General features: G+C 39.9%; 1 protein-coding gene across 3 annotated transcripts; it reads right to left on the bottom strand.

Annotated features, from left to right (window-relative positions):
* Positions 1-5,936: 5,936 nt before the first annotated feature.
* Positions 5,937-24,041, bottom strand: ZNF485 (zinc finger protein 485). 3 transcript variants are annotated; one of them, XM_037804577.1, is made up of 5 exons: positions 23,851-24,041; positions 23,366-23,446; positions 21,496-21,622; positions 20,963-21,058; positions 5,937-7,523 (listed from the first exon to the last, which is right to left on the bottom strand). In XM_037804577.1, exons 2-5 carry the CDS (start codon positions 23,396-23,398, stop codon positions 6,430-6,432), a joined length of 1,350 nt encoding a protein of 449 aa, XP_037660505.1. In that variant the 5' UTR covers positions 23,399-23,446; positions 23,851-24,041; the 3' UTR covers positions 5,937-6,429. The 3 variants fall into 3 exon arrangements, with proteins under 3 accessions (XP_037660505.1, XP_037660507.1, XP_037660506.1); XM_037804579.1 differs by having other exon boundaries at positions 23,856-24,041; XM_037804578.1 differs by lacking the exon at positions 23,851-24,041 and adding an exon at positions 23,556-23,612.
* Positions 24,042-25,818: the final 1,777 nt, after the last annotated feature.

Below are 25,818 nucleotides of genomic sequence, written 5' to 3'. Positions count from 1 at the left end.
CCATTACTGAATGTTGTATATTAAAGTCTCCTACTATCAATGTAGAACCATCTATTTCTCCCTTCAAATTTGTCAATGTTTGCTTCATATATTTGGGGGCTCTGTCATTGGGCGCATATGTTTATAATTGTTATGTCTTCTTGATGAACTGGCCCTTTGATCAATCTATAGATCCCTTCTTTGTCCTTTTCAACAGCTTTTGATTTAAAGTCTATTTTGTATGATATTAGTATAGCTACCCCCATTCTCTTTTTATTACAATTTGCATAGAATTTTTTCCCATCCTTTCACTTTTGACCCCTACAGGTTATTGCCATTGTTGTTTCTGTTTGTCCATTTTGCCAATCTCTGCCTTTTGAATGGAGAGTTTAACTCTGGAGAATTATTACTGATAATGTAGGACTTACTTCTGCCATTTTACTCTTTGTTTTTTGTATGCTTTATACCTTTTATGTCCCTCAATTTTTCCATTACTGTCTATTTTTGTACTTAGTTGATCTTTCATGGTGAACCCTATAGAATCCTTTCTCATGTCCTTCAGTGAATATTTTCCAGTAATTTTTTGCTTTGATACTAACTTCAGTAACATACACAAACTATGTTCCTTTACTCCTCTGTCCCCTAATTTTATGTAGCCCCTTTCATAAATTACATATTTATACATATGAGCCCAATACCATTGATTCATTGCTTCCTATGCATTTGCCATTTAGATCCTAAGAAGTAAAAAGTGGAACTGCAAACCAAAAATACAATACTGGCATATTTACCAATGTATTACCTTTACCAGAGATCTTTATTTCTTCATGTAGCCTTGATCAATTGTCTAGTGTCTTTTCAACCTGAAGAACTCCCTTAAAGCATTGCTTGCAGGGCTGGTCATTTTTAAAAGAGTTTTGCTGGATATAGAATTCTGGGTTGGCATTTTTTTTTTTTTCCTTTCAGAACTTTATGTCATCCCACTTCCTTTTTGCCTCCATGGTTTCTGATAAGAAATCAACACTTAATCTTACTGAGGTGCCCTTGTATATGACATATTGCTTTTCTCTTGCAGCTTTCAGAGAGTTTGGAAGATTGATTTGACATTTAACATTTTGATTGTAATATGTCTTGGTAGGTGTCTATTTGGGTTTACACAGTTTGGAGTTTGCTGAGTTACTTGGATGTGTGTTTTTGTCTTTCATTAAATTTGGGAAGTTTTCAGCCATTATTTCCTTGAATATTTTCTCTGCCCATTTCTCTCTTTCTTCTCCTGCTGGGACTCCCACAATGTGTATAAAGGCATGCTTGATGGTGTCTCACAGGTCCTCAGTTCACTTTTATCCTTTTTCTTTTTTCGCTTTTGCTCCCCAAGCTGAAGAATTTCAACTGTCTTATCTTAAAGCTCACTGATTCATTCTTTTGCCAGCTCCAATCTGTTCTTGAACCTCTGTAGAGAATTTTTAATTTCTGTAACTATGGTCTTCAGCTCTGCTTGGTTCCTTTCCATGATTTCTATCTCTTTATTGATATGCCTATCTCTATTTATTTATATTGTTTTTATGTTCCTCTAGTATTTTCTTGATGTCCTTTAGTTCTTTGCCCATGTTTTCTTTAGCTTTTTGAGCACATTTAGGACCATTTTATTAAAAGTTTCTGGTATGTCCCAGGTCTGGTTTTATAGTTTCTAATATTGTAATCTTTTCCTTTGCCTGGGACATTGCTTCCTATTTTTTTTTTTTTTTTTTGTAAGTTTCATAATCTTTTGTGGCATCCTGGACATTTAGATATTTTAATGTGTTATTCTTGGAATTTGGATTCTGAGGCATCTGTTTCTTAAATTTGTATCCCGCTAGTATTATGACAGAGATTTCCTTCTTTGAATACTAGAAGCTATCAACAACAAAAAGGTGGAAAACAAATTTTGCAGATCAGCCTATGCAAGTGTTCTCCTTCAGAATTTAGTTGACCTAATAATGAACTTAGCAAACAATACAAGGCAAAAAGCCTGCGGTCCTTCCCTGTCTTTTTTGCACATGCATCTTATCCTGGGCATGCATGCATGGCCCAAGGATTCCATTTATATGGCTATAAATGTCCTCATTCCCATAGGAAACAGTGTTTCTTCACAGTCCCAGGTTCTTCACTGAATGTCCCACAGGTGACACTCCTTTGACCCAGGCATCTGTGATTTTATGGCTCTCCTACAATGTTCTGACAGCTTTGCAAGCTGCCTCTAGGCACAGAGCAAGTTCTGTGATGTGTGTTCTAGTTCAGTTCTTTAGGCTGCCACCCAGGCAGAATGGCACAGCTAGTATGTGCACAAAGGCTACTCTGCTCCCTCTGGAATGACAACCAGGGTCCCACACAAGGAATGCAGGCTGGCTCCACAATGACCAGGTGGAAGGATGAGGAGGGGACCAACAAGGGTGCCATGAGGTTTTCCTATCAAGTTGACTTTTAATTGCTTCAGTGCTTGTCCTGCTACTGCAACCTTTTAACCATTTTCCAGAGCTTTGAGAAAGACGTTTCTGCCAGTTACTGCTGGTTGTTCAAAGAGTCTATGGGGAGACTCAGTCCTGGAGCACCTCACTCCATCATCTTGATCCTGGAGGGATTTTAAGTTCAGACAATCTACTTTGGCTCCTGGAGAATGGAAACACCACAAGCCCTTGCATTAGTCAGGACCCCCAGGTTTGAGAAGGGTCTGGTGAGCTGCTGATGCCTCCATGCTTTCTTTCCTCAAAGCACCCAGGATGGGCACCCCAGCCTCGGTGAGTGATCCACCACCTTCTGTGGCTGGATTTGATTTGCTATTACTCTGCTGAAGATCTTGCTTTCTATAGCTGGATTTGATTTGTTAATATTCTGTTGAAGATTTTGCTTCCATGTTCATGGGGGCCACTTGGCCAGTTTTCTTTTATTTTCTTGTTTGTGTCTCATTTTTAGATAAATGCCATACTTTTTTTAAAAATGGAGAACCTTTCCTATTTTATTTTAAAACACATGATTATCAGTGCTTATCTACAACTCTCTTACATTTTCCACCCAATTTCTTTCTTGCTTTCTATACCAACATAACACGAAAAGGATGACTATGAATATGGACACAAAGCAATAAAAGTTAACAATTAGTAAAAGAACTTTAGCTTAAAACAAAAACATGATTATCAACTACCCAAATTACATGCAAGTTATGTAAAAAAAAAATCTCCCAGTTCTCTCTTATAAACCTGTATCAATAACTACTACTACCATTTTGAAATATTTTGTTTTTCATGTTCAAGTACTTTACCTCAAGGAGACAAGCCAGGGGTAGGCTTAATGGAGGATAAAACCACTGTGCCCTCCTAAGTCTGTTTGAGACCTTTAATCAATTCAGTTAGAGACCTCACTAGCAGAGGGCAGAGAAAATACTGTAAATAATATCTGATTATGATTAAATGTTATTTTCAGTTACAAATCCAGAGATGGTTTTAAAAACCATTCTAATCAATGTCTATTTCTTGGAGTCACAAGACTTTTTCTCACAAACTTAAAAAAAAACTATTAATTTTGGACCTGGTCCAAATATTCCCTTAAACATATATTATAATGTATTTAAAAATAAACAAACCAGACCAAATAGGATATGATCATTAATATAGCACCAGCTAACATTACCTTGTGCTTATCTGCATTTGACACTGAGCTAAATACTGTAAAATATTTTATCTTTTAAATCAAGCTAATAAGTTTATCTGCACATGGTAGATGCCTTGGTAGTTATATAAGTTGCCAATGGCCTTGCAAAGCATAGAAAGAAATGAGCTACATCTTGCACCATGACTTCAAAGTTCATGTTCCTAATTGCTGTCACACAGCTTTTAGATACTATTCTGTGACCTACTTTGTTCATTCAATATGACATATTTACTCCATCCTTTATAGTGGCTGTAGACTATTCCAGTGGTAGACGGTACTCTCCAAAATGATCATAATATCTTCCATTCAACATGCTCTTCTGCAATGACTCTTAGATACTCCTCCCATGAAGAAGAACAGTCTGTTTCCTCCCTTTGATGTTGGGTAGGCTTGACTATGAGGGAAGTGATTTACTGCTAAGGCAAGGCCATACCAGGAAATATTCTTTGCTTGGTTCTCATGCGATACTCACTCTTGGAACCCAAGCCCCATGCTGTGAGGAAGCCCAATCACATGGAAAGTCCATATGGGTAATCCTGCCAACATCCTGAGTTCCCAGCCAAGAGCATCAACCACCAGACCTGTGAGAGAAACTTCAGATCAGTGTTGTCCAACAGAAATATAATGGAACACAAATGTGGACCACGTGTAACTTTTAATTCTCTAGTAGCCACATTAAACACTTTAATTAGCTTTAATAATATATTTAATCTAACCCAATATTCCCAAACATTTCCACATGAAATGTTTTAAAATTGAGATATTTTAGGGTTTTTCCTACTAAATCTTCAAATCCAATGTGTATTTTACACTTAAAGCACATCTCAATTCAGACTACCCACATTTCAACTGTTCTAACCACTAGTGGCTACCATATCAGACTGTGTAGCTTCAGATAATCCCACCACCCATCGAATCACCTCCAGCTGGGACCCCAGACAGCATTTAAAAAGCTGTTCCATCTAGTTTCTTTCTGAATCCTTGACCCAAATACCTGCGAGCATAACAAAATAAGTTTGGGGTTGTTTATTGTGCTTCAGGGATATCAGCCTATGAAAGTTCTATAATTTTTTTAAACATCTCCCCATTTATCTTTTTTCCTGCCTCCTTTCCAAGTTTTATTACAAACAATACTATGATGAACTACACTATGTCCATAAACTAGTCAAATTATCTCCTTAGATATTTTGACAGGTATTTCTGGGTCAAGAGAATATATTTTTAGATTCTGATTCATGTTGCCAAACTGATACCCAAACTAGTACAACTAGTTTTCACTAACAACAATGTAGGTAGATCCAACTGCTTCTTTTGATTAATTCTGCCCCTATTCTAGTTTCTTGAGTTGAATGCTTAGTTCCTTTCTTTTCTGCTTTATAACATCCCTCTACAATTTTGCTTTGGTTTCCTTTGTTTTAAATTAACACCAGTAATATACTGTCATTATAAAAGCTTGGAGTAATGCATAAACTATATAAAACAGGGTGCTATTTCATATTCTATGATTTGGCTTCTTTTTCCCCCCACTTAATGTCTTAGGCATCTTTGTCTTAGTTCATTCAAGACCAAATCATTAATGCTAATTAATTAAATGACTGCATTGTAATTAAATTTAAATGACTACGTTGTAGTCGAAAGAATGCACATATCTCAACTTAGCCATTTTCCTAGGGATGGACATTATGGTGGCCAACTTTTCACTATTTCAATGCTGTAAAGTTCATCCTTACATGTTATTACAGATTTCAAGAACTATTTGGTTAAAGGGTGTATGCTCCTTTAAAACTTGAGATGTGTAGTCAAATTATGCCTCTTACCACAAACACATTAACTCACAATTCCTTTACAAATATGAGTGTGCCTATTTTCTTGCACCCTCCAAAACACCAGACATTTTCAATCTTATTAACTTTTGCCAAATAGGCCAAGAAAAAGGCTCTGATCATTGTTTTAATTCATATTCCTTTAAAGCTCTTTTTATGTTTAACCATTAATATTTCTTTTCCATACTACTGTACATTCATTTCCAGATCATTTCTCCACTGGGATTTTAATATTTTTCTTCTGTATCTGTAAGCACTCTTTAAATATTCTAAGTACTATTTGTTTGTTATATATGATAGTGGTAATATAGTCTCCAAATCTGGCCCTTTGTATTTAACAGTGTAATGCCTCTGGTCATACAAAAGTTTTTTAGTGTGTGTGTGTGTATGTGTGTTTTAATGGCTTCTGAATTTTCTTATTTATGGAGATGACTATATTAATTTATAGAAGAAACATAAATGTATACTTTAATGAAAATCTCAAAGAACACAACCAAAGCCAAAATGTCCCCTCATAATACCAAGAGTCCATCCACCTCAAAGATAACTACTGTTAATGTCTGACCTTTATTTTTCCAAATCTTTTTGATCATAACATAAATAGATGTACATACATAAAAATAGCATCATTTTTTAATATATAAATAAATGAGACCATGATATATAAGATTTTCTCCAGCTTGCTTCTTTAATTTAACAAGATATCATGGGGATCTTTCTATGGTCCTATAGGGAGTTCTACCTCATTCTTTTCAATTGCTACATTGTGCTCCATAGCAACTATTTCCATATTGATTGACACTTAGGTTCTTCCCATGTTTCACTAGTACAATGAACATCCTCACAAGTGAGAAGCTCTCAGGATAGACACATTCAGAATATTTTTGTTAAATGAGCAATTTTTTTAAATGTCTCCTCCTGATCAGAAGGAATAACCTATTTCTTAATGATTTACCACACTACATTTGATGGGTCTGTCTTTGTTATGAGTTTTCTTATGCTGTTTAAAGGATGAACAGTGGGAAAAAGCCTTGCCACATTCATTACACTTGTAAGGTTTTTCTCCAGTATGGATTCTCTGATGTTCAATAAGGCCTGAGCTGTGCCTGAAGGCTTTCCCGCACTTCTTACAAGGATAGGGTTTTTCTCCAGTATGAATTCGCAGATGTCCATTAAGGGTTGAGCGTGTCGTAAAGCTTTTCCCACAGTCATTACACTGATAGGGCTTACTTCCACTATGAGTTTTCTGATGCCCAGTAAAGGATGAGCTATACATAAAAGATTTTCCACATTTGCTACAGTGATAGGGTTTCTCTCCTGTATGAATTCTTTGATGAGTCATAAGCGTTGAGCTTCTCCTAAAGACCTTTCCACATTCATTACACCAATAAGGTTTCTCTCCAGTATGGATTTTTCGATGTTCCCATACAGTTGAGCTATCCCTGAAAGCTTTCCCACATTCATTACATTTAAAGGGCTTCTCTCCACTATGTATTCTCTCATGACGAGTAAGGGCTACATTCTGAGCAAAAGCTCTCCCACAGTCATTGCATTTGTAGGGTTTCTGGCCAGTATGAGTTCTCTGATGACTTAAAAGGATTGAGTTCTTCTTGAAAGTTTTTCCACAATCATTGCATTTATGGGGTTTCTCTCCAGAATGAATTCTCTGATGATTAATAAACGTTGCGTGCTTCTTGAGGAATTTCCCACACTCAACACATCTATAAGATTGCTTGCCCATATGAATTTTTTGATGATTTAAAAGGGATGAGCTACTCATAAAGGCTATCCCACATTCTTTACATTTATGGGGTTTCTCACCAGTATGATTTCTCTGGTGGTTAATAAAGGAAGAATTATATTTGAAGACTCTCCCACATTCCTTGCATTTATAGGGCTTCCTATCTGTGGAACTTCTTCCCTCCCAGTCCAGGTCTCCTTCCATCATGACACTTTTTGGTCCATCTTCCAGAACAGATTCTTCAGAAGTATGCTGCCTTACGGTTGACATCGTTGTTTCAAACCAGTACTCCTGGACTGAAAAAAAATTTTACAAATTCAAATGTTCTCTATGCTGAATTACTGAAATGAGAGCTGTTCAAGCATAAAGAAAATGTTTTATTCTATACAACTAAGGGTAATGTAAAATTAATGTGCCCTACGTGTGATTCTTGCTAACTAAGATGGCAAAACTAAAGACAGAAGAAGTAGAATTCTAAAGAAATGAAAGTTATATTATAAACATGATATTTAAGGAATGCAAGGCACATCTAAAATGCTGGCAAGTTAGGAAAGTAACATAGGAAACAGGGGAGAGGCTGAGAGAGGGGAGGGGAGGGGATGGGAGGGGAGGAAAAGAATGTGGGAAAGATGAGAGAATCTGAGGAGAAAGCCAAGTATCACAAAGCAAGCCATGTTTACTGGAGCAGATTCTGTAGCATGGTACATTTGAGAACATCGTCCCATCCCCAAGAACTTGAGAATAACATTTCTTTGTGAGAATTTGACTGTGAACCACATTTAATGGATCAGAAAATGAAACAGAAAAAGTCAGAAACAAAAACAGTTCTCATGTCAACAAATTTTAAATAACCTAATTTGAGCTTTTTTAAAAAAAAGCTTCAAAAAAATGAACCTGCCAATCAAAAAGTGAACCTTGTGATTTTTCTCTAGCTGTTTAAATATTACAGATACCAGACTAGTAAGTAATGAGCAATCTGAGGAGATTTCAACTACAATAGCAATTAAAAGAATCAAATATCTAGGAAATAAATTTAACCAAGGCTGTAAAGGACGTGTACGCAGAAAACTACAAAACATTGCTAAAAGAAATCAAAGAAGACCTAAATAAATGGAAGGACATCCCCTGTTCATGGATCAGAAGACTAAGTATCATTAAGATGCCGGTTCTACCCAAACTCATTTACAGATTCAATGCAATCCTAATCAGAATTCCAGCAGCCTATTTGCAGTATTGGAATAGCCAATTATCAAATGTACTTGGAAGGGTAAGGGGCCCAAATGGCCAAAGACATGTTGAGAAAGAAAAGCAAAGTTGGGGGACTCACACATCCTGACTTTAAAGCATATTGCAAAGCTACAGTGGGCAAAACAGCAAGATACTGGATTAAAGATAGATATATTGACCAAGGGAATCAACTTGAGAGTTCAGAAATAGATTGACACATCTATGGCCAATGGATATTTGACAAGGCTGGCAAGTCTACCCAACTGGGACAGAACAGTCTCTTCAACAAACGGTGTTTGGAGAACTGGATATCCATATCCAAAACAATGAAAAAGGATGCCTACCTCAAACTGTAGAAAAAAGTAACTCAAAATGGGTCAAAGACCTAAATATAAGAGCCAGGACCATGAAACACCTAGAAGAAAATGTAGGGAAGCATCCTTAAGAACTTGTGGTAAGAAAAGTTTCTTAGACTTTAAACCCAAAGCACAAATAACAAAAGAAGAAGTAGATAAATGGGACCTCCACAAAATTAAAAATTTCCGTGCTTCAAAGGATTTTGTTAAGATAGTGAAAAGGCAGCCTATGGAATGGGAGAAAATACTTGGAAACTACATATCTTATAAGGGTTTAATATCCAGAATATATAAAAAAAAACTTACCATTCAACAATAAAAAGACAAACAACCCAACTAAAAAATAGGCAAAAAACACAAATAGACATTTTTCCAAAGAGGAAACACAAATGGCTAAAAATCACTTGAAAAGATGCTCAACACTAGCCACTACAAAAATGCAAACCGAAACCAAAATGAGATATCATTTCATACCCACTAGAATGGCCACAGTTAAAAAAAAATTTTTTTTAAATAAAATTTTTAAAAAATAAAAAAACTACGAGTGTTGGAGAGGATGTGGAGAAAGAGAACACTCATTCCCTGTTGGTGGGAATGTAAAATGGTGCAGCTGCCGTGGAAGAGTTTGGCAGTTCTCAGGAAGCTAAGCATAGAATTACCATATGACCCAGCAATCCCATTACTAGGTATATACTGAGAAGAACTGAAGGCGGGAATTCAAGCAGACATTTGCACACTGGTGTTCATAGCAGAATTATTCACAATCATCAAAAGATGGGAACAATCCAAGAGTTGATCAACTGAGGAATGGATAAGCAAAATGTGGTTTACACATTCAATGGAATATTACTCAGCAGTAAGGACTGAAGTCCTGATACATGTGACAACACGGATGAACCCGGCAGACATTATGTTGAGTGAAACAGCCAGACACCAAAGGGCAAATACTGTATGATTTCACTGATATGGACTAATTATTATAAGCAAACTCATAAAGTTAGAATCTGGAACACAGGTTACCAAGAGATAGAATGGAGGTAGAGAATGGGGAGTTGATGCTTAACATGCAGAGAATTTCTATTTAGGTTGATTGTAAATGTTTGGAAACAGATAGAGGTGATGGTAACATTACTGTGAGTGTAATTAACAGCACTGAATTATGAATGTGATAGGGAAGTTTTGGGCTGTATATGTTACTAGAAGGAAAGCTAGAGGCTAAAACATGGGACACCATAACAGCATACCCTATGGTAGATGATGTCTGTGGTGAATAGTACAAATGTAAGAATATTCTTTCATGAACTGTAACAAATGTAGGTCACTATTACAAGGTGTTAATAAGAGGGTGGTATATGGGGGAAAATACACCTAATGCTAACTATGGACTATTGCTAACAGTAACATTTTACTATTCTATAAATATAAATAAATCTATAGGTACAGAATTAATTAGTTTTATGTAAACCTACAACTTCTCTAATTAAAAAAACATAATAAAAGCAAACAAAAAAACAAACATGCTAAGTGAAAAAAAGCAGACACGAGGTACTACATATTGTATGATTCCATTTCTATAAAATGTGAATTTAATAAATCTATAGAGACAGAATTAGATTAATGGTTATGAAGGGCTGGGGAAGGATAAAGAGATTGAGAGGTGATTGTTAAGGGATATGGGGGTTTTTTCTAGAGTAATGAAAACATTCTAAAATTGATTATGGTGATGAATGCACAATTCTGTGATTATAGTTAAAAGCCACTGATTGTACACTTTGGATGGATAGTTTGGTATGATTGTACACTTTGGATGGATGGTTTGGTATGTGAATATATCTCAATTAAACAAAAAAACTCTGGGGATGGGGCCCAGCAATGTGTATTTTAACAAGCATTCTGATGCATGCTAGAGTGTAAGAACCATTGATTGACTCAGAGCAAGGAAAGTGAATGAAAATGGATGAATCCCCCAAAATGTAATACATAAGAAGCCAGATAAAAATAATACCTACTATATGATTCCATTCACATAAAGTTAACAAACAGGCAAAAATAAGTGACATAACAGAAATCAGAACAATGGTTATGCTGGGATTGGGAAGGATAAGATGTGATTTACTGGGGTATTGCCAAAGTTCTCTTTCTTGACTTGAGTGCTGGTTACACTTTAGAAATATTAATTTCAGTTATACATATATATTTTATCAATTTCTGTGTAGATGTATTTTATTTAAAAAGTTTTAAGAGGCTTTAAGACAGAAAAATAAAGGTTAATTTATGAGTCCCACAACACTTCAGAGAAATCAAACCACAAATTGCAAAATATCTGAAAAATAAAGATAGTGAAAATACTACATAACAGAACCTACTGAATACAGATAAAACACTGCTCAAAGAAAAGTTTATGACGTTCATATTTATACTCCATAAACAAGAAAAGAGTAAAATCAGTGAAATAAGTAAACAACTAAGAAGGTTAAGAAAAAATAAATAAACCAAAGAAAAAGGAAAAGTTAATAAAGCAGGAATTAAAGACTGAAAACACAGAAACAGTAACACTAATAAACATATCCAAGAGCTCTTCCTTAAAGAAATAAAATGTTACTAATGAAGGGGAAAAAAATGGAAAAAAGACAAATAAATAAAGTATGAAATCAGAGGAAAATAAACAAAATGCAAAGGATATTATAAAAAGAATCATAAAAGGTACTTTGTTCAATCTTATGCGTATAAATTTGAAAACCAGAATGTACTAGATATTTTTAGGAAAGTGAAAATTACCAAAACTGTTGGCTGGAGAGAGAAAATCTACTTGGTCAAGTTATTATATTAGCGGGAATACTGTCAAATAACTACTCCCATTTATTCCCCTTTCCCCCTGCCACAATAATAAAGTAAAAAAATAAAATAAAATAAAATACCTAAACCTTTAAAGAACACCTAGCTAAGCATCATGTGAATTAGACTATTCCAGAGGATGAAAACACAAAGGGTCCAAAAAAGTACCAGAATAATTGAAATCAAAATCCAGTGAAAGAGGTTATGTCATCATCAACAAAAACATGGTGATGTAAACAGCAACTGAAAACCTCTCCCCAGAGATTCAGCAAAAAAAGGACAATTCTCACTTGTTCAGAACTCTGGAGGAAGGTATAGATTGGAGAAGGATCCCACAAAAGCTGAATAGAAGAAAGAGAAGAATATCTGGTAGCAAACATCCATCCCGAACCAGCCAGTCTTCTCCCTTCCCCCTTACTCAGTACCACACAGCTGGGAGAGCGCCCAGAGGCAGCAGCTGGGATCCCTCCCACCACCCGCCGGGGACAGACTGTGAAATCTCTCACCGCAGTGAGACAGATCCCCTCTGTCCAGACACAGAGACCCAAGCCCACAGGGACCCACAGCAGGACTTAAGCCGTGAGGGAGGGTGGAATACAAAAGGGCAGCAAGGAAGAGCTTCCAAATGGAGGATCAGGGAGGGAGCCGCAAAATCTTCCCAAAAAGCAGCAAGTAGCCAGGCAGAAACTATCCAAATCAACTGTCTGGGGACCCGGGGCACAGGGAAGGACACTTCAAGGCCCAGGTCAGTGAGGGACGAAGAATCTGAGAAAACCTGGACTGAAAGCCCTTCCCCACCCTTGAGGGAAACAGCAGCAGGCAACCAGGGCCTTGCCGGGGGGACGGCTGCAAACTGGGGCACTGGGGGAACCCTCCACAAGTAAAGTGGGGGACATAGCCAGTGAAGTGAGGGCACAGGAACCCCACGGTTTCAGCCCCTCCTGGTCAGACACTGCCAGATGCTGGTAAACAGCTGCTGAGGACAATTAAGTAACTGAACAGCACCATCTTCTGGGCAGGCCAAAAACTGCAGGACTTTTCAGAGCCTCTCCAGACCCTATCCCAGGCCCACTGAAGCTGGTGTACACTCCCTGCACAGGGACCCAGCCCTGTTTTGGCCGAGAAATACAGATGACCCAGCTGTCAAAGCAATGCCCTAAAAGAAACCCAGATCTTGCTGGCTAGTGAAAAGCAGAGCACTCCTGGGCTGGCTGTGGGCTGGGGAATTTAGACCTATCAGTTCCCCAGTCCAGGGTCTTTCCACATGGGAGCCTAGGAATCACCAGACACATTGTGCCCACAGGCGCGGTCTCAGCCAAGGTGCACAGAGCCCATCGCCTACCCCCAGAGTCAGTGGCTCCCAGTGCACACAGAGACCTGCAGCCTTGACCAAACTGCTGTCTGGCTGGGTCCTGACCCAGCAGGCTGTCACAGTTGGGGAGAGGCAGGGCCCAAGAGCACCATCTGCTGGGAAGACAGGGAAAGCACAGTCTGGCAAACTGCTTTTCTACCAGCCTCTAATAGACGTCTGAAAAGGGCTGTACCTCCAGCATGAGGCCACAGCCCAGGTTTGGCTGGGAATTACTGACAAACCAAGTGCCAAAGGTGACCTTCATCGTAAACCCAAGCAACTACAGAATCTTAGGCAAATGAGGGAAATCAACTTTCAAAATAGCCTTATCAAGATAACTAAATGCCAAGAAACTAGCAAAAAATCACAAAGCACATGAAGAAGCAAGAAGATATGGCCAAGCCAAGTGACCAAATTAAAAAGTCAGAGGAGACACAGAATTTGGAAATAATCAAAGATGTTCAAACAAATCTTCTGAATAACTTCACTGAATTGGCTAAAGAGATAAAGGATATCAAGAAGACACTAGAAGAGCATAAAGAAAAATTTGAAAGAATAACAGAATAGCAGTTCTTATGGAAATGAATGATACTGTAGATCAAATTTATTATCACAAAAAAATACATAAATTATCTAGGAATAAAATGAAGAAATGTGCAAAATCCATGCAAAGAAAGTTTTAAGATACAATACTGCAGGAAAAAAAGTTCTGAATAAATGGAAAAGCATCATCTGCTCTTGGACAGGAAAATGCACAGCCTTAAACATGAGTATTAATCTCTACATGGAATCTATCCATGTAACTCAATAGATAAAAGATTATTCAGTAAATTTTGTTGAGACAACAGCATAGCTATCTGGAAAAAATTAAGTACTTCATGCCTTATTTTACAATAAACTCTAGATGAATCAAAAACTTAAATAGAAAAAATAACCACAAAAGCACTGAAAGAAAACAGGGGGAAAATAGTTTTTTCACAGCACCTGGGTGACATTAAAAAGAATTTTTTTTAACAAAGCTGCATAAAAATAAAATTCTGCAAGGCAAAACTCACCATTTATATAAAGTAATACAAAATAAATTTAAAAATCAATCTAGGGGAGAACCTAAGATGGCAGCTAGGTGAGACAGGGCAAAATAACACCTCTGTGAAAAATACTAGATAAAAACCAGAAGGTGACCCAGAATACCGGTTTCAGCAACGCACCAGCTGGACAAGGTCTGCTAAAACCACAGGGGCCGTACACTTGGTGAAAACGGGAGTCTGCATTCTGAAACGAGTGAGTAAGCCAGCTGAAAGACCCGCAGCCACGCTGCAGTGTAGGGAAGCCAGGAGTTGGCATTTGGAGACGAATTGGTTCTTTTGAAAAAAAAAAAAAAGGGAAAAACCCAGGAGCAGCTGCATTTGCGATGGTGAAAACTGTGCAGTGGAAGCATGGCAGAAGCAGTCTGAGCCGGCCTCTCACTGTCTGGTGGGGAGGAGAGCCCACTGCAGATTCCCTCAAGGCCAGGGGAGTGGAGGGGAGAGCCGAAAGGAGAAAGAAACCCCACTGCTTGCAGCCGCTCCCTGGCGGGCTGGAGACACTCCTGGCCGGGGCCGTGCCCACAGCCTAGAGCAGCGCCAGTTGTCCTTGAGCTGGAAAGGAGGAACTGTGCGAGGACAGGGGAGGGGTGGAGACGCCCCGTTCAGCCATCTTTCCATCAGGCTGAGAGCGCCCCTGCACGGCCCGGCGGCCCAGGGCTTCCCTTGAGGAACGGCGCGCACTTGTGACGTAGCCCGGCATTCCTTCGGCAGAGGTCCTGGAAGATCACAGCTGAGAAAGGGGGCCCGCTCAGAAAACCCAGGGACGCTATGTCAATGCCGGTGGTTTGTGGGTCAGCGTCAGAGAGGATCGGGGGCAGAACTGAAATGAAGGCTTAGACTCTTGCAACAGCCTTGAATCTCCAGGAACACCTGGGGGGATTGAATATTAAAGCTGCCCTTCCTCCCTGGCCACCGGGACACACGCCCCACATTCAGGGCGGACGGCTCCAGCAACACAGCCAAATTGAGTTCACCAACTGAACCCCACAAGAATCATTTCCCCACACACCACAAGAACAAAGTTGAGAACTGACTTGAGGGGTATAGGTGACTCGCAGATGCCATCTGCTGGTTAGTTAGAGAAAGTGTACGCCACCAACTTGTATTTCTGAAAAATTAGATTGGTATATTTTTTTTACTAACTTGAAAGAACCTTATCAAGCAAAGCAAATGCCAAGAGGCCAAAAACAACAGAAAATCTTAATGCATATGATAAAACCAGATGATATGGAGAACCCAATCCCAAAGACCCAAATCAAAATATCAGAAGAGACACAGTACTTGGCACAATTAATCAAAGAACTACAATCGAGGAATGAAAACATGGCAAAGGATATAAAGGACATGAAGAAGACCATGGCCCAGGATATAAGGGACATAAAGAAGATCCTAGAAGAGCATAAAGAAGACATTACAAGAGTAAATAAAAAAAAATAGAAGATCTTATGGAAATAAAAAAAACTGTTGGCCAAATTAAAAAGACTCTGGATACCCATAAAACAAGATTAGAGGAAGTTGAACAACAACTCAAGTGTCCTAGAAGTCCACATAACAGAAAATGAAAGAACAAAAGAAAGAATGGAGAAAAAAATCGAAAACATCGAAAAGGATACGATACATAAAATAAAACGTCCAAACTTAAGACTCATTGGTGTCCCAGAAGGGGAAGAGAAGGGTAAAGGTCTAGAAAGAGTATTCAAAGAAATTGTTGGGGAAAAGTTCCCCAACCTTCTACACAACATAAATACACAAAGTATAAATGCCCAGCAAACTCCAAATAGAATAAATCCCAATAAACCTACTCCGAGACATATTCTGACCAGACTCTCAAATACTGAAGAGAAGGAGCAAGTTCTGAAAACAGCAAGAGAAAAGCAATTCACCACATACAAAGGAAACAACATAAGACTAAGTAGTGACTACTCAGCGGCCACCATGGAGGTGAGAAGGCAGTGGCATGACATATTTAAAATTCTGAGAAAAATTTCCAACCAAGAATACTTTATCCAGCAAAACTCTCCTTCAAATTTGAGGGAGAGCTTAAATTTTTCATAGACAAACAAATGCTGAGAGATTTTGCTAATAAAAGACCTGCCCTACTTCAGATACTAAAGGGGTCCCTACCAACAGAAAAACAAAGAAAGGAGAAAGAGATATAGAGAATTTTAACAGACATATATAGTACCTTACATCCCAAATCACCAGGACACTCATTTTTCTCTAGTGATCATGGATCTTTCTCCAGAATGGACTAATAGGCTGGGACATAAAACAAGCCTCAATAAATTTAAAAAAAAAAAAAAAAAAATTGGATATACTCAAAGCACATTCTCTGACCACAATGGAATACAAATAGAAGTCAATAATTTGTGAATTTTAAGTCCACTATTTACTTCCTACATGATATAAAATATACAAACTCTAACGACAAATCAGTGGTTTTGAACTCAATGTAAAATATGTAAGTTTTGATAAGAACTATATAAAGGTGGGGGAACGGAGGAGTATAGGAGCATAGTTTATATGTCTTATTGAAGTTAAGTTGGTATCAAAGAAAAACAAGATTGTTACGGATTTTAGAGTCTAATTTTAAGCCCCACAGTAAACACAAAGAAATTATCACAGAATATGACCATAGAGATGAAAAGTAGAGTATGGGTTAAGAGAAATGGGGGAAGGGGCAATGGGGAGTTAAGAAATGAGTGTAGGCAATTGCATGGAACTTTGAATAGGAAGTGAGATACGGTAGGTTAGTATAGGCTGGAGTGAAATAGTGACACATCCTAGAGTAATTTGGGCAGATAATAAAAAATATATTTACAGCCTCCCCCTCCCCAGCCCCGAGGATCTGGGGGAAGGTGCGGATGTGTTGGACATCCTCACCTGGACTGGTGTTGATGTTGTCACAAACATTGGGACTGGCGGTTTGATGTGCCGAGCCCTAGAGCATGGGACTTGCCCTTATGAAGCTCATTACCACAAAGAAGAGTCTAAACTTGTATGTAATGGTGCCTAAGAGTCTCCCCCTGAGTACTTCTTTGTTGCTCAGATGTGGCCCTCTCTCTCTCTAACTGAGCCATCTCGACAGGTGAACTCGCTGCCCTCCCCACTACGTGGGACCCGACTCTCAGGGGTGTAAATCTCCCTGGCAACGCAGAGTATGACTCCCGGGGATGAATGTGGACCTGGCATCGTGGGACTGAGAGTATCTTCTTGACCAAAAGGGGGATGCAAAATGAGACGAAATAGTTTCAGTGGCTGAGAGATTCCAAATGGAGTCGAGAGGTCACTCTGGTGGACATTCTTATGCACTATATAGATAACACCTCTTAGGTTTTAATGTATTGGAATAGTTAGAAGTAAATACCTGAAACTACCAAACTCCAACCCAGCAGTCTGGACTCCTGAAGACAATTATATAATAATGTAGATTACAAGGGGTGACAGTGTGATTGTGAAGACCTTGTGGATCACACCCCCTTTATCTAGTGTATGGATGAGTGGAGGAATGGGGATAAAAACTAAAGGACAAATGGGGTGGGATGGGGGGATGATTTGGGTGTTCTTTTTTCACTTTTATCTTTTATTCTTGTTCTGGTTCCTTCTGATGTAAGGAAAATGTTCAGAGATAGATTGTGGTGATAAACGCATAACTATGTTATCATACTGTGGACAGTGGATTGTATATCATGGATGATTGTATGGTGTGTGAATGTATCTCAATAAAACTGAATTTAATAAAAAAAAAAAAAAAGAAATGAGTGTAGGGTTGCTGTTTGAGGTGAAGGGAAATTTCTAGTAATGGATGGTGGGAAAGAGCATTACAACATTCTAAATGTGGTTAATCCCACTAATGGAAGGCTAGGGAGGGGGTAGAACGGGAAGATTTAGGCTGTATATATGTTTCCACAATTGAGGAAGAAAAAAAAAAAAGGACAGTCTAAAAGGATGGAGGACAGGCAGCTCAGAGACACAGTTGAGACATAGAGGGAAAAAAAAAAGGAAATATAGAATGTATGCTTTGTATCAATGTTGAATCTCTAGTACTTCTTAGCTGCATTTAATGGGATTGCATAAAAGAATGTTCTTGTTCATGGGAAGTGTATATGTGAATTACAGTGTTTGTTCAAGGATGTGTGCAGCTAGCTCTCATACGTTCAGAAGACAGAGCAATAGATGATGGATGATAGATAGGGAGGGAGGGAGGGAGGGAAAGAAATACCAGTGTGACAGCATGTTACAGTTGGTGGATTGGGTTATCAGGGGAGGGGTGTCAGGGTATGCTGGAGTTCCGTGTCTCGGGTTTGTATTGTTTTTGCAACTGTTCCTATAACTTTGAATTTATTTCAAAATAAAATAAAATTTAAAAAAAAATCAATCTAGGATATGTATGATACAGAGGTAATTTTTTGAATGTATAAAAAAAAACCCTACATATTGATAATAAAAAGACCAACAATCCAATAGTAAAATGGGTAAAGGAACAGGCAGTTCTCAGAAAAGGAAATAAGAGTTTCCTGAGAATGTCAAAGATGTTCAACCACACACCTGGTAAGAGGAATGAAAATGAAAACTTAAATGAAAGAAAAATTTTTAACCTATCAGTGTATGAGACACAATGTTGACAAGTTGAGATCTGACTGGAAAATCCATGTCATTAGAAGTATAAATATGCAAAATCTCTATCGAGAAGTTATATAAGTAGTCCAAGACTGCAAGTCCAAGTTAGAAATAGCAAAGCCAGAACTCAAAAATACAGCTGGGTTTAACTAAAAGACAAATCACGTAACAACTCTGCTATTTTATAACAACTCTGGTGTTCCTTGCTGAACATTATTAATATTCTAGGGTGTTTCCCCTCATTCTCTTTATTTTGTATGCATGGATTTCTTAACAAAATTGGGATCTTGTTGTATATAACGTTTTGTATTCTACCTGTTTTTTCATTTTATGCAATATTTTATTAAATTACATAATTGCAATAATGAGTACAATAGGCATTAGCAGGTTTGGGAATGAACAGGTCAAACTGTTGAATGCAGAAGTGCATGGACATTCCAGAGTAAGGAATAACTGCTATGAGATTCACTGTGCTTTACAGAAGAAATGGAGCAGTGTGGTTAATACAGTCTTGAATTAAATGGAGGTTAAGAGAATTTACATTGAAATTCAATGTACCTAGTTTACCTGAATTGTCAGTGGTTTCCTCTCTGCTAAATGAGTTGCATCTCCATATAAATAGGCCTTAAAATAATTTATCTTTTATAAATTTTTTTAATGAAAAAAAAACTCTATGGACACTAATATCCACCAATATTGAAAATACACTTAACCATTAAGCAGCAATCCTTCTTCTAGGAACTTACCCTATAGACTGACTTGTACAAGGAGAAAACTGATATGTGAAAGAGATAATCACTTCAACACTGTTTGAAATAACATGTCCACTAAGGAAGTGACTATGTAAATCACAGTACAGCCATAAAATGGGACACTGCAGGCACTGAAGAGAAAAACATGCCTTTAAATTATATTGCCATAAGAAACGATTTTCAAGATATAAGTGAAAAAAGCAGGATGGAAATATTATGTTATCATGAGCTTTAAAAAAAAAAGAGAATGCATGTATATGAACACATGCATACACTGTATCTGGAAATTTCCAGAAGAAATTATGAGGCTGCCTCTGAAAAGGGAAAGTGGGTGATTAGGAAAGGGATGGAGGGAACTGCATATCATCTGAACCGTCTGCCTTTTATACCATCTGCATCACTAAAAAACAACAAATAGAGGGAAACACGCCCACACACAAAAAGCATAAAATATTGAAGGGCTGTAAAATCTTTATAGATTTATTAGTCTTCTAAATGGAGGAAAGAATACCAGAGGAAACACTGCTAGTTTTGACTACATCTAAATTTTAAATGTCCTATTTCAAACCCAAAATTAAAACAGAAAGAACAAAGAAGAAAGAAGACTGAATTACTAATGTTACTGTGTAAAGAAGTTAGGCAAGATTACGTTATTGCTGGCATTTCCCATGAAATACCATTATGAAACTTCACCTGAAGATGATTTAGGCAAAATGACAAAGTCTAAGAAGTTTTAAAAGGGACACTAGCAGGATAAAGATTTTAGGTGAAACGTCTATGCTTAAAGAGTTAGAACTAAACTGTGACAACTGTGACACACAGAAATACATGCAGTCTCCATAGGAAAAAAAAAAAAATGAGAACCAAGAGCAAAGGACACCAAGAAGAGAAACAAAAGAAGAGCCACAAAGAAAGGGAAGAAAAATGCTTCCCCATCAGTTTGCCAAAAATAGCACTGACACGTTGGGAATATCCCACTGCCACCAAGGAACCTTGAACAAGCTACTTACTATCTCTGATTGTTTTCTCTTTCTCAAAATGAAAAATTACAGAAAAGGTTTCTAATCCATATTCACATGACTCATATAATTTTATGAAGATTAAAGCCAATTAAAGAAAGAAAAACTGGAGATACTGGAAGCAAAGTCAAAACTGTCGTGTTGCAAAATCCAATAGGCAAGTGGGTTTAACCAGTTTGCAGAAAAGCTGCAAAAGATGAGAATCTTGGAAGGAGTAGCTAGTCATTTGACAAGCTAACGGTGAGAGGAATTGGAAGGAACTGACAATGGGCAGGAGGTAGAAATAAGTGAAGGAGGGCCCAGCAAATGCCTGAAAACAGAATGGGAAAGAAAAGCCCAAAGAGCTTGCGAATTTCAGGGCAGGAGGTCCTAGGCCCGAGGCCACCATGGAGAAGCAGCTCTCCCCAGAAGTAGAAAGAATGAGAAAAATGACAAGAAAAGAGGAAACTAAGGTCAGGAGCCCCCACCCCTGTGCTCCCTCCTCACTCACCTGCACAGGTACCCGATGGAACATCTTGCACCTCCATCCAGGGCTCTGCCCCCTGCTCCAGCTGGGTGATCAGTTTGGGTTTGGAAGAGAGAAGCCCTGTTCATAGAGAGAGAAAAGGGACGTGAGTGTGGTGGTGAGAACCAGGAGTCCTCCCAGACCTCAGTCTCGTCTTCCAGGTCTGCAAGGGGCACGATGCACCAGGGAAGATGGGAGTGGGGCATTAAGGATGCCCAAATCAAGGACAGAAGGTGTTGGAGGGAAAGTCATGCAGAAATTGGGGTCCTCCTTGAGGATGAGAAACTCCTCATTTTGGAGGCAGATGAATCGGTGGGAAAATTTTAGAGAACTAACTGGGCACTCTGCCCATCTTGAGCTCTGTGTGGTTCTGACCTTTCTGAGGGGTGGGAGGGGCATGAACTCCAGCTGCTAAGCCCAGGCTGAAAAAATAAATACACACTCCAAATCCTTGAGCCGGTAAAAAGACAAAGTTGCCTAGCAGACCAATTAGGAGACGAGGATAAAGACAGCCTTACCCATGGACGCCAGGTGCTCATAGTTCTCCAGCATCACATCCCTGTACAGGGCCCTCTGGGCAGGATCCAGGTGCCTCCATTCAATCTGTGTAAAGTCCACTGCCACGTCCCCAAATGTCAGCAATCCCTGCAAAACCAAACCCAATTCTGCCCATCGGGGAACCGTGTCGAGGCCACCCGAGGTCGGGAGCCAGGAAGACCTCAATGGAGAAGGAAAGCAAGATGTTCAAGGCCCGCTTCTGGTATTTCAGACTGTGTTTACAGGAGAGAAGTAGGACACAGTTAACTAAAGGAACGACAGGGGGGGAAGACGACATACTCAGGGAGCCAACTCGCTTCAGAGGAATAAAGAACGAAAAGACCAGAAGCAGGAAAATCCAGGGCTGGTTGTGGACGGGGGCAGTGACTCTTTCAGTCACGCTGGCCTCCTCGAGCTCTGCGGACATGCCCGTCCTGCTGCCCCCTCGGCGCCCAGCGCTGGCTTAGCCTCACTGCAGCAGGCCTTTCCGTAAGTGTCACCTCACCAGAAAGGTCTTCGCTTTCCTTCTCCCCCACCAGCCCGCTTCCCAGCTTCAGTTTTCTTCACAGCGCTCCTCACTGCCTGGCAAGAGGGGTTGATGTGTATTGTCAGCCTCTTCTCTCCAGGGCCTAAACCACCTCCCAGCACCCAGAAGTGCTAAAGGATGTGTGCAACCCACAAATGAAGGGACCCTCTGAAAGACATGCAGAGCGATGCCGGCTTGAAGCTAGAGCTTAAGCTGACTGTGGTCTGAACTCTAGGGCAGAATCTTTGAAATGAGAATTGGCTTTTAGAGTGTTAGCAACTTAAAATGCAGCAGGCACAGGGCTAAGCCCAAAGACACACATCCTCCCTCTGGATTTTCACAACTGGATAAGGTATTCTCCCATCTGTTTCGTGGCTCAGAGAGCTGAGAGAACTAGCTCAAGGTCCCAGGGCGAGTGGGGCATGGAGAATAAAAAGCAGCTATAAAAAGTAGCAGCGAGACTATGGTACAAGTTGGAGACAACGGCTGTGACCTATTAAAAGGAAAAAAGGGGCAAGCCTACAAAATGCATCTGCAAAGACATTTCAAATGAAATGAAGAGCTTTGTCAGAGTGGTAGGAATGTAGGTGAGCTTTAATTTATGACGTTTCCTTTGTTACTATCAGACTGTATATGAAAAATAAGTCATTTTGAAAAGTATTCAAATATGATATACTACATCCTTTCAAAATGCTGATTACTTCCCACCAACACCTCAAAACCCTTCAAAACCCAGCTTTCTACAGGATAAAGGAAACCCCAGCCTGACATTCTAGACCCTGAATGGTCCAACTTATTCTGGGGCCAGACTGTCCAAAGTTGGGCCTTGGTCAGCTTCACCAATACAGCACCCTCCTTAGGCACTGCCCCTACTCTCCAATTATGGAAACTTCATTTATTCTTTTGGCAGAGCTAAAATGATCAAAAGCACACTCAGAAGTTTCCTCTGACGCCTGAGGCTCACGAGAGCTCTGCCATCCCTGTCACGTGTACTGTTCACTGATGCTTTAGACTCTGCCTTTACCTGCTACCATTTTTTACCTTCTGTGAAAGGTCCCTGGGGCGACAGCCATGCCTCAGGTACAAAGTATTTTCCAGATGCCAGCACTCTAGAGAGCATGGACAGCAATGGTGTATGAGGGGATTGGGATGGTAAGGGATGAAGGTGGGAAGTGGGGCCCCTTCTCAGTGTAGTTGGCCCCACTCAGGATTGGCTCACGGGCCTTGGTCCATACACGGGGAGAAACTCGGGACAAGAGGCATAAAGCCAAAACTCACTGGGAAACGCATGGGGAGTTCTCGGAAAAAGGAAATATCGAACTTGCCTGGATGTGGTTTCTGGGTAGCGTTGGGGCCATCTGTCTCCGGAACTGCTCTCCCCGGGCAGAGACTCCTCGAGAGTCAATCTGGGAAAGAAGAAACGATTATGAGGAAGGTCCCTCGTTCCCGCTCCCGCTAGGACCTGCTCACCGCCCTGCCGGCTGAAGGTGGTTCGGATCCCGAGCAAACGGCCACCTGGAAAGTGGTTCTGCCGGTCTCGTGAGCTGCTCCAGGCCGAGCCCTGGCTGGGAGCAGTCAAGCACCTTCCCCTAGAAGGGTGGAGATTATCCTCGGTGACGCGATCGCTGGGTCTCGGCGCGAACCTGAGCTCTCTATAATGCGACTGGCTAGGGGAAGGCATTAGTTTAAAACCGCCACGCTCCTGCGGGTGGGGCCCCGCATCCACCCAGTCCCCACCTATCTCCACCTGTCCCCATTCTTTCCCATCCTCTCCCCGCCCCCGTCCCCGCCTGTCTCCACCCTGTCCCACCTGACCGTGGTCTCCTAATCCGGCTTTTGCCTCGGACGGCGCCCGACAGGAAGGAGGGGTGCGCCCGACGGCAGCGACGGGGACCCACAGACGGAGCCCGGGTAGCCACACAGAACCCCCAGTCTGCGAGCGCAGAGGGGGCGCAACAGCCGCAGGGAAGCCGGCGAGCAGCCCGCGCAGCTCTCCAGGCTCACCGGGGAGGTCGGAAACGGAAGGGGCCGCCGAGGCTTCTGGGAAATGTAGTCCGGGGCGCAGGCAGGCGCCTTAGGTGGTCTCCGGCCTGAGTGCACCTGGGAACCTCAAAAAGTAGAGTTGTTCGGCTCCCACTCCCAGGGCTTCTGAATTAATTGGTCTGGGTGTGGTCCTGGCATATGGATTTTTTTAAAGCTCCCATCTAAAATGCAGACAACGATGACCCCCGCTGTTAAAAACCGAGGATCAGCAAGACATGCTTTACGCTACTTTGGGCATTTGATTATGTTTTGCTGTTGTTTTTACTGTTTGTTCATTTCCAAATAATCCTGTTTTGACTTTCAAAGAAAAAGTATATTAAAAAGTATAGCATCCAGAACGCGAAAAATTTCCTCACCGTTTTCTTGGACACAGAAAATGAAACAAGATTGAATCCGTTTTAATAAATATATTATTTCCTAGGGAAAAATAATACACAGTTCTACATATAGACTCTAGGAATTGGACAACGCAGGAAGGAAAATGTATCTATTTTGTTCAATTAGGGCTTCTTGTTTGAAAGAAAATATCTCAGGATGCGGCATTCATTCACCAATTTAAGATAAGCCAGTGCCCACTCACTGTTCTTGATGCTGAAGATAAAGCAGTTTACAAAATAAACGATGTAGAGCTCTAAGGGAAGGCCTTTTTGATAAGAGAGCATATGAGCAGAGATCTGAAGGAAGTATTTAAGGACAGTCTGTAGCAGGCAGCCCAAGGAGCAAATGCAAAGACCTCTGGAGTGAGAATGCTTGTTTTATTTGAGGAACAGCAAAAGGGCCAATGTGGTTTGAACACTAAAGATATAGCAAAATGCCAGATACGTTGGTCCATTTAGTTCACTGTAAGAACACTGACTCTTACTTTGAATGAGATGAAAATCCATCAGAATGGGCAGAAATTGGAACCCTCATTCATTGTGTGATCTTAAAATGGTACGACCACTTTTGGAAAACATTTTGATAATTCTTCAACATATTAAATATGATATGACTCAGCAGTCCCATTCCTAGGTATCTACCCAAGAGAACTGAAAATATACTTCTATGCAAAAATATGTACATGAATATTCATAGCAGCATTATTCATAATAGTCAAAAGGTGGCATTAAATCAAAATAGGTCAGCCACCCTGCATTGGGAGTTACCCAGAGAGGTCTCTTTTCCAAGACATGGCAGGGACTTTTTTAAAGATAAAACTGACCATGCATGGGACTTTCTATGACAGCAGAGAAAACCCAACAAAGTTGCAGTTTTTGCAACATTTAGTGATTAGTTGGTCTCTGTCCAGTAGGGATAGACTGTTAAAAATGGACAAAGATGCTGAACTAACCAATGTCTCTCTGCTCCCCACTTTGTAAGACTAACCTTATGTAAACTGGAAACTTAATGTCAGCCAATCAGAACATTTCCTCATTTGTATCAGAATTGGCTCCAAATAAGCACCCACTTTCCACCCTTTTGGGGGAGCTTCTTTCTACTTTCTGAATGGAATGCAGCCAGATTCATACACAAGTAACCCAATATAGCTGTGAGAGCCTATATTTGCATGAAAATTTTTCCTTTTAACAGTGAGAAAAACCCAAATGTCCATCAACTGCTGAATGGATGAACAAAATGTAGTATTCCATACAATGGAATACTCTTTGGCAATAAAAAGGAATGAAGTCCCGATACATGCTACAATATGAACTTTGAAAATATTATGCTAAGTGAGGCTAAGTAAGAAGCCAGTCAC

The sequence above is a fragment of the Choloepus didactylus genome, chromosome 15 (assembly GCF_015220235.1).
Source record: "Choloepus didactylus isolate mChoDid1 chromosome 15, mChoDid1.pri, whole genome shotgun sequence".
Lineage (NCBI taxonomy): Eukaryota > Metazoa > Chordata > Mammalia > Pilosa > Megalonychidae > Choloepus > Choloepus didactylus.
Note: the sequence above shows the minus strand (reverse complement) of the source record. Positions and strands in the feature narration are given on the sequence as shown.